This window comes from Metschnikowia bicuspidata (assembly GCF_001664035.1).
Source record: "Metschnikowia bicuspidata var. bicuspidata NRRL YB-4993 chromosome Unknown METBIscaffold_2, whole genome shotgun sequence".
NCBI lineage: Eukaryota > Fungi > Ascomycota > Pichiomycetes > Serinales > Metschnikowiaceae > Metschnikowia > Metschnikowia bicuspidata.
The window spans coordinates 612,455-621,999 of record NW_017387732.1 but is presented as its reverse complement, the minus strand read 5'-3'; the positions used below and the strand labels follow the sequence as shown (position 1 = coordinate 621,999).

Here is a 9,545-nt window from a genome sequence, read left to right as displayed (position 1 = left end):
AAATTCAGTCACTGAGTGAATCAAAACATGCACAAAGCCGAGGAGAAAGTGACAACTATACTTGTTATTTCATCTGCTTTGCAATCCTTTGAATTATGATACTTTTACATGTCTACTTTTGGGTCTTTGCGTATACCGCAGGGAAGCAGGGTTTGGGTGCACGTACAGATTGACAACTGAATTTATTCAGAGTATAGAATCGAGTACTAAGTTCAAAACACCATTGGGTTTCCTCGATCATTTGTTCCTACATTAGAGGACAGACTTTTTATATACCCCAGAAATGGTCGGGTGCCAGTACATCGACTCCTTGTTGGACTTGGTCTCTGGAGGTGTGACTTCCACCGTAGCCATGAGTGCCGGTGTCATCGGAGAGCAATACTCCGCTGGAAAGTTTTGAACAGAGTGCCGCTCATGATGATAGAACTGATGTGGATATGTAAATTAAAATAAACATTCTTTGCAGATCTATTATGAGGAGTTGAGGATTTATTCGAGGGAAAAGCAGTTGAAAAACGGAGGCAAGCTTGGAGCAGTGAAAACTCAGGGACAATGAATCAGTGATGCATGAGCTCTCTCGAATTTCTGAATTATTTCTGATAAAATACCATACGGGAGCTGTCCCAGCAGCTTAAAAAAATTGTTGCAGGCACCTTTGGGCAAAGTATGCTTCAGTGCGTCACATTTCCCGGTGTCATCGATAAGAATATTCATCAGCCATCTACTTGCAAAAGCCATGAATGATCCAGGAAAGACAAGATGAATAGTTGCGGACAAAAAGCAAGAAAGAAGACATTGATTAATTTGAAAACATGGTTTCTTTTTACGGCCAATATCATTGGGTGTGTTCAATATTGCCTGCTGCTGATGAATTGAAGTGGGTTATGCATCCCGAGACTTTATGTTTATCTCGCCACAAAACAACACTGGCAATGTTTCGCTCCATGTAATATTTCCTTCCGCCAAAAATTGTGACTTCTTCATTCGCTCAACTTCCAGGAAAACTGAGTGCTGTATTTCCCGAGGGACGGGATGCAAGCGTATGGAGCAAAATGCGACGTTGATTTGGCAGATCAATCTGACTGAAGCAAAACAATGAAACTTTTTTTGATCGATTCATCTGATAGAAGGAGCCAAGCTATACAAATAATGAATACATATAAGCCTTTAAACGGTTCCCAGATACTTACCAATTTCGTCGGCCCGCCCCCTTCCGTTGGCCACGACCTTGAATCCAAAACCTATCTTCTCTTCAGTTTGCTCCTTACAAGCGAGGTACTCAGCGACATGTGTGCAAAACATTCACTCGAACTTCATAAATATCAGATCTAATATTAACCTTTCTTATTTCGTTTAACTTGTCATATACTGAAAAAGCTGTGTTTTCTATTAATTTATCTTCCTCTGAGCCTTCATAACTATTATTGGGACTAAGGTTATAATCTTCATTATAACTATTATTTGGATTAGGGTCTTGATCTTTGTTATAACTATTATTTGGACTAAGGTTATAATCCTCGTTATAACTTTCATCCTTACCACTGTTTAAAGATTTATCAAAGGAACCTCACCTAAACAACTAACATCATTTTTAGAAGCTGAATTTGTCCTGCCTGAATAAGGTTTCACGAATTGACGTACATTATCATTATACAGTCGGAGAAGATCTAAATTATAAATAGCTGAGATTAAGGGATAAAGTAGAAAATCAAATAAAGTTAGTGGAATTAGCCAACGTTTATGGAATTAATTATCACTGAATCTTCCTTATTTAGAATAAGTGCAATAGATGAATTAGGGGCGGACATTTTATTATGTAAAACTTCAAGTCTCATAATATTCCTTGATACATATTATTAGTAACGATTCCCGGCTACACAGGTTTTGAACAAATAATATCAATACTAATAATAAGAAGAAGAAGGGAGGAAAAAATTAAAAGAAGAGTGAACTAACCAATGCCCATTTAAATTCATTGAATGTATCTTTTCGTTGAGCAGAATCAATCCTTCCAGTCCTTTCTGTATTGGTCCGAGAATTATGAGACAAACTGCGGTTTACCTGAGTATGCTTTCTTGTTTGAAGGCATTTCTGTTGTAGATGGAATTCTTGGAAATCAGATAGTCAGCCTTGGCTGTGGATGACTTTTGGAAATCAGATGGTGGTGGTGGTCAGCTTTGGCTGTGAATTAGAGATTCGAAGGTCGACTGTGGCTGTAGATGCGAGTATATTAGTCTCCTCAAATTCCTTGAATTATTATCCCCGTAAGCTCATTGAGTTCCATTAGATAGGCGACCAGCTTTCAAACTTGGGATTGTGTTGGATCACGAATCAGCATCTTATAAAAGCTCAAAAATGCAAGAATCCAAATGTTCGTGGAACAGAAGAGTGTTCTACGGTAGTGAGACAATGCCCAACTTGTCATATACCACTCTACCCAAGCCCCCGAAAATCCCGTCAGTCTATGTTTTTGAAATCTGATGGCGACAATAAATTCTTCATCATTACAGAAAACCACCAGATTGGGGACGAGGCTTTGACTTCGGCAGATCACCCGGATTTCAATGGTCGAGCAGGTGACTGGCTGACTAAGAGGCCATACAAACCTTGCTACACTATGCAAGGTCTTGAATGAATGGAACGTAACCGTGGATGAATTGAAAGATACTTCTACCAGCAATGTCCAACCACGTGCTACTACTCCTCAAAAGCTTGAACGACAGCGGGTCTGCACATCGCACATTGGTCCCCGACTGCTTAAATAGCTGGATCAAGGAGTGTCCCATAGAGGAAGTCTTGGCCATAGACTGGCCTGCCTTTATCCTCGAATCATTGCTCTCGAAGACACGTGAGACCACGCTGTGGAATTTGCGTGCTCGATCGAAACAAAAGACATAGACAGCTACCAGTTGAAAGAATCAGATGCTTTCAACTGTCTCACTCGAATTCACATGGAGGCGGAAGAATCCTGGGACGTGCTCATCTCCAAGAGCCCGGCTCACTTCTCTCTTGTCAAGATTTAATTTCGTTGTTGTTAGTACGACGAGGACATTGACGTGTCAAGTACACTTTCTGCTTCTTCTACCAGCTCAAGAAAAAGTTGACAATGCCCAGATTCGAGGAATACCGCCCGGAATTTCTGCCTCTTTACTTGAAATCGATCTGGTCATCATCAATCATCTTCGATGCCCTCCTGGAGACAATGCTGACGATTTTTTTGACGGCGAAAGCAGGAGGATAAGTTCAAGGACTTCCGTTACGACATGGCAAACGTATTGAAAGATTGCTGTGCCGTGGTAGTCAGGTTCTAGTAGTGAATTTTATTTTTAGCAGTCTAATGTTGTGGATGTGATTAGTCACATTATTACACCTTATAATTGTAGCTAGTGCACAAGGGATTTCAAACGTTGTTGCAGGACCAAGAGCCTTTTGGGTCTTGGTTGATGGACTGCAGGCTTGTGACCCATTGATGGGCTAAGACCCTTCCGCAAATTTGCTTGTAGATCAAGACCTTTCCAGGAACTATCGTAAATCTAGGGCTTTCAAGTATGATTGGCGGAAAAAGTACCTTTCATGTATTAATCTTGGATTAAGGGTCCTTTAATCTAGGAAATTGGGCCAGTTCTATGTCCTCAAAATATACACCGATGGTTGATAGCCTGTTCAAGTGTTTGATATGCTGATAGCTGTTATTGATGGGCAAATGCCTTTTAAATACCTACGGTTAGATTTAACCTCCCTCGAACACTTATTGACTAACCAACTATCTTTTGAATGACCGCTTTCTGACCAGAGCCTTCTCAATAATATGAATAGGCTGAAATCCCTTAATCATTTATGGTGGATCATTCTACATCTTGCCTGTATACTGAATGGCTTTGAAAGTTTAGGGCTTACATATATTAGGAATAATGAAAACCCCTTTGAATATCATTCAATTTGTCAAAGCGTTCAAATATTCGGCAGTGCACAAAGTGCCGAACACTATAATTCCTGACAGTGGAGACGCCTTTAAATTGCCCGTCCTCAGTGTAGTGATCACCCTGGTTGTCAGTTGTAGGAGGCAGCGCCAGATAACATGTTAGCCTGGGGATTGCAAACACTTGTAGCCCAAGTGTGGGATTGCAAGACATTGGCCAGAAAATATTTCCTCATTCAGGCTTAAGAATGGCAACAAAAAAACGAGCCAACTTGCTGTGGTCTGCAGTGGCCAATTTCAGCGTAATCATATAACTACAAAGGTGTAGTAGTAGTATCAGAAGCACAGCTGCAAATGAGCCTCACCATTGCGACTTCAATCGACAGCCTTAAAATAAGGTGTCATTGAGATGATTTGATCAATTCCGGGACGACCAGAACCAGAAGGGCCAAATTTACAGCATGCACATGCACTCGGCATGTATTAGTGGACCGGCCGCAGCCAGTGCTTCTAAACCGGTTCATAATCTTCATACCAAAAATGAAGCGCCTATATGAGCTCCGGCTACACCAAGTTTAGTCCTCAGACAAGTACTGTTCTACTGTACTTTCCGCAGAAATAGGGTTATTTTTGGATACTATGTCCATCTGACACCTATTTGGAGGAGGTTTCTATATACATTTTTCAGTTATGTTACTTTGAACAAATGAAATCAGCAATATGCATACATTTTTAAGGATGTTATTCAGATAGTCAACTGTTTTTGATAGTTCTCTTCCACGATTTGTTTTTTTGAGTAAATGTTTCTGCATCATGGATGCAACCAATATTCAGTTTCCAATCCCAGGGGAATTAAAACACTCTTCATAGCAAGCCCCTTTTCTCCGATACCCTTAGAAATCTTTTCTTAAATTGATTTATCCGGCAGGCCAATTTCAAATCAAAAAAGAACTAAATTGTCAATACAATGGAAAGTATTATACAAGCAATTGCATAGAAGTCTGTGTCGCAGCTAGGTCTATTGACAAAGGAGACATTGGCGCGAAAAGTCTGATGAAATCTTGGCACCCAATAACCGGCGTCACGTTGGTAATATCTCCTGCAGGTCCAAGGTGCCTATTTATCTACTCCCCGCCATTCACAGTCGCACCTTCAACCATAAATTAATTTCTTCTATTTGACGAATCAATTGGGTTCCCACTTGACCATTTCTAAGATTGGGCTCAAGATGCAGGCCCGCCCATAATTCTTCTTGTCTGGTGACCGACGAGACAGTGCAGAACATCTTTCTTTGCTATTAAGATTTCCGCGCTTGGTTGAGGCCCAGCCACTCAGGGCCGCGGCGCCATTTAGAAGATTTGAATCAATGACCACACGAACAATTTTATTCTCCATCCCAACGCACTAGTATCTGATTCACACAGCTCAAGATCCAGCCTAGATCTAATCAACAGAAAATTTTCAGTTAATCAAAAAAGACAAAGAGAGAAATCCACATTTGAAGATGTTTCACGGTACTGGCACAGGCATATGGCGCAATTACTATGCGCTGCCACTCGCGCGGACGGCTTGCTGCACGTGAGGCGCCTAAGTCCGCGCCTTCTCTTCGGCTCAGTTTTGCATCTGCAAGCCCGCCCGCAGTCACGAAAAGCATCTCTAACTGACTTCCAAGCTTAGAGACTACTGCCCCACATACCCCACTTCTGCCCAAAAGACCCCCCCCCCCCCCCTGTTCCTTCTCCAAATAACTTGCGCCTACCTCGGATTCCCAGAAATGTCTTCCTCTAGTCGAAAGCCAAGCATGGCGTCCATGTCGCGGTCGCCGTACCAGAACTCGCCTCGCAGAATCCCACCGCACTCTGAGTCTATCTCGCCGAGCCCTTTTGGAGGGTCCCAAGACAACCTTTCTGACGGCAGCTCTCACAGAAACATTCCTGCAAACACTGGGCTTACGCGTGACAGTAACGAGCCCTTTGCGCGGCTGTACTCGCAGAACTACGACGAACGCGTGTCGCTAATAAACGGCTTTGGGCTGCCAAACGTCGATTACAAAACCATCAGCAAGCATTTGGCCAGTCCGCAGGATACTCTAAAATTACCTGGCGGTGATGTGGCCCGGTATATGCACCAGCAGCTCAGCAGTGTCGAGCGGCGCATGACGCGCCTGTCGTCTTTCCTGGACTTCCAATCTGAGCAGAGAAGAGAGTCGACAGCCAGTGAAATCAATGTGCCAGGTGGATTTCGGCGAGAGTTCCTCGTGAAGAAAAACTTGAATCAAAACAAGGCCCCTCCCAGCTTCCTTACGCGCAATTTCGTCGAGTTTCTTAGCATTTATGGCCAGTTTGCTGGTGAGGATTTCGACAGCGATTCCGAAGCTGATGAAACAGACAACGATGACGACTCGGGTCTGCGTTTTGAGGACGTGTTTGATGAGGAAGCACTGTTGATGCACGAGCGTGGGATCCCGTCATTGCCGAGAAAGCAGCCCCGCAGAAAGAAGCAGAAACCGCAGGGCACTGCTTCGTGCGTCAAGACGTTTTTTCTTCTTTTCAAGGCATTGGTTGGATCCGGTATCTTATTCTTGCCTCGTGCGTTCTGTAATGGCGGGCTTCTTTTCTCCACTGTCATAATGTCGGTGTTTGGCATTTTGACATATCTTTGTTACATCGTGCTTATTCAAAGTAAGAAGGTTTTAGGCAAGTCTTCATATGGTGAGCTTGGATACCTCACCCATGGCAAGCCGCTCAAATACTGCATCATGGTGTCAATCATCATCTCGCAGATCGGCTTTGTGGCCACGTACATCTTGTTCACGGCTGAAAACATGACTTCGTTTCTCGAAAGCTTCCTAAATGTTCAGTTGAACAAGCAAGTGATGTTTCTAGTGCAGTGCATGCTTTTGATTCCCCTTGCGCTCATTCGGGACTTGGCTAAATTGTCGTTCACGTCGTTCACCTCGTCCGTCTTTATTTTGGTAGGACTCGTGATCATCTTCTACTTCTCGGGCTTGCAGCTTATCCAAGAAGGCATGGGCCCTCACATTGTCAATTTCAATGGCAGCACGTGGTCAATGCTCATTGGTATTGCCGTGACGTCTTTCGAGGGCATTGGGCTTATATTACCTATCGAGGCGTCCATGGCAAGGCCCGAGAAATTCCCGCTTGTTCTTCTGGTTTCGATGATCGCCATCACCACGCTTTTTGTTTTGATTGGCGTGGTGGGCTATTCAGCATATGGCGAGAACGTCAAGCTGATTATCATTTTGAACTTGCCCCAGCTGAACGCGGCCGTGCAGCTGATCTTGGTGCTCTACTCGATAGCAGTCTTTTTGACGGCGCCTCTCCAACTCTTCCCTGCCATAAAAATTGGCGAGCTGGCCATTTTCAACTCGTCGCTTTTTCTTTCGAAGGAACAGCGCCACACTTGTGAAGAAGGTCGGTTGTACCAAACTTCTGGCAAATACAATCCTCAGATTAAGTGGATGAAAAACTTGTTCCGTGCTATTGTTGTTATGGTCATCACAGTTTTGGCCTGGGTCAATGCGGATAACATTGATAAGTTTGTCAGCTTCAACGGTTGTTTTGCGTGCATTCCACTAGTCTATATCTATCCTCCCCTTATCCATTTGAAGACTTTTGAACAAAACGGTCGCCAGCCGCGAGCACTCAAGATATTTGATTATGTGCTTATAGTCGTGGGTATCGTTGCTGTGGTTTACACAACATATCAAATTTTGTTCGCCATAGAGTGAGAGAAGAAGTCAGTATTTATTAGCCATATCATTTCTTTCGATGCTTCATTTACAGATCGTATTTGGCGAGCTGCAAGATGACTGTCGCGTGTAGTCACAATAGTAACGACAGACTTGAATTGAAGAGTTTTGGTGCTTTTAGAAGGATCAAAGCCTTGTAGCCAAACAATTTTCCCTTCAGAAAAAAAAATTGGCTACAGAAATTCTCGGCAATTCAATTAACACACAAACCTTTCACAAAAACGTTATGCAAATAGTCTCAGTTTTCAGTGATTTTTAAAGGTCTAAAAGAAGACCGTTCGCACAGTTAAATATTTTGTTTAAAAATTTGTATTATGTTCTCTTGAACGAAATTTGGAACAGGCTGGTTTGTAACAAATCGATCAGGTTCCATGCTCTCATTTAAGACTGCAAGTTGTAACAGGTTACTTCCGTTAGCTCTCTTATGAAGACATCACCCAAAATAATTGTGTCACGATTACCCGCGGGATCGCCAATGTGAATTGTTTTCTGGTCCCTTTAGAGACTCCTATTTGAAAACAAACTAGTGTATTCGTGCATTATATGGATTTGTTTTCATAAAGGCTTGAAGGCAGTGGGTCAAGGTTAAATAATCAGTTAGCATGATTAAACCCTCTCAACCTAAAGGCTAAATAGATACCATTTTGACCACTAAAGTAGAGGTGAGATATATAGCCCGATATTATGGTCAGAATTATTTTTGAGGGTGTGCCATTACTTTTTGCCTAATCGTGAAAAGTCATGCGGTTCCAAAGAATGCTTCCAAAATATTTAAAATTACAAAAAAGCCCTAAGAACGACTTTAGCAAACCAATTAAGCTTTCCTAGACTCTAAAAGAAAAAATATTGAGGAGCTTCCATTTCACTTCAGGGCATTGGAGCTTGAAAGTTGATCTTTTTGCCACCAGAAGTGCACAATCTCACACTCATTGTGAAGGTTGGTTAATTTCTGATCGCTATGGCAGGATTTGAAACACAACCTGTTTTCAAGTCGTGACTCCCCAGCTAACATATTCTGAAGGAAATACAGGATCCGTGAGTGAATAGATGAATGGCGGTGAGGTCATTTTGCACCAACCATTCTTGTTTGTATAATTATTTCCAAACTTTTCTCCAGCCTTTCATCGCCTTCACGTCGAGACGAATCACAATGAATTTTTTTTTTTTTTTTTTGGTAGATTCATCTGATTAAAGGGGCAAAACTATATAACGAATATATATAAAAACCTTTAAAATGCTCAGGAAAACTTTTGGGACATACACAATTACCGGAGTATTTGAATTTTCTGTTGACTCCCTTATATTCTTAATTCACATCTACAATCTTCGCAACCCTCTTGCCATGCAGTAATATCAATTAACTTCTTACAACGTCTTAGACTTTATTATGAAACAGCCTGGAGCTGTCTCTTAAACTACGAGTAGATCGGTTTATAGATAGTTCAGCCTTAGTGGATAGGCCTAGTCTATCTGTCGTATTCTCGATGTCTAAAAAGTGTTATCCTTCTTCAGGGATGTCTCAGCCTCACGCTCCTTTATAGTTCGGAACCCTTCTATACAGTAGGTGAGGGGTAACCCCGATCAGGAATGTTTAGACTCTTCGTCCTTCGTATTATACAGGATGCCCAGAATCTATAATCTGGCTCATGTCGTATCATAACATTATCTCCCCAAAATTAGAATGTTCGTCCTCGAACATTTAGTTATCATGGATAGAGGAAAGCCTCGAAGTACCTTCGCCGCGTCTGATTATTCTGTGACGGCGTACTACCGCGTGTTCTCCGGTTGTAGAATGGAACTCAGGGAGGTTCCCTGGCCGTGTGCGATTATATGCGCTTTCAAGAGCGATTCTCA

The 9,545-nt window shown here is 42.3% G+C and overlaps 1 protein-coding gene across 1 annotated transcript; it reads left to right on the top strand.

Moving 5' to 3' along the window:
- Positions 1-5,449: 5,449 nt before the first annotated feature.
- METBIDRAFT_77517 (uncharacterized protein) lies at positions 5,450-7,670 on the top strand (the record flags this gene model as incomplete). Its single annotated transcript, XM_018858713.1, has 2 exons — positions 5,450-5,497; positions 5,913-7,670. 2 exons carry the CDS (start codon positions 5,450-5,452, stop codon positions 7,668-7,670), a joined length of 1,806 nt encoding a protein of 601 aa, XP_018712492.1.
- Positions 7,671-9,545: the final 1,875 nt, after the last annotated feature.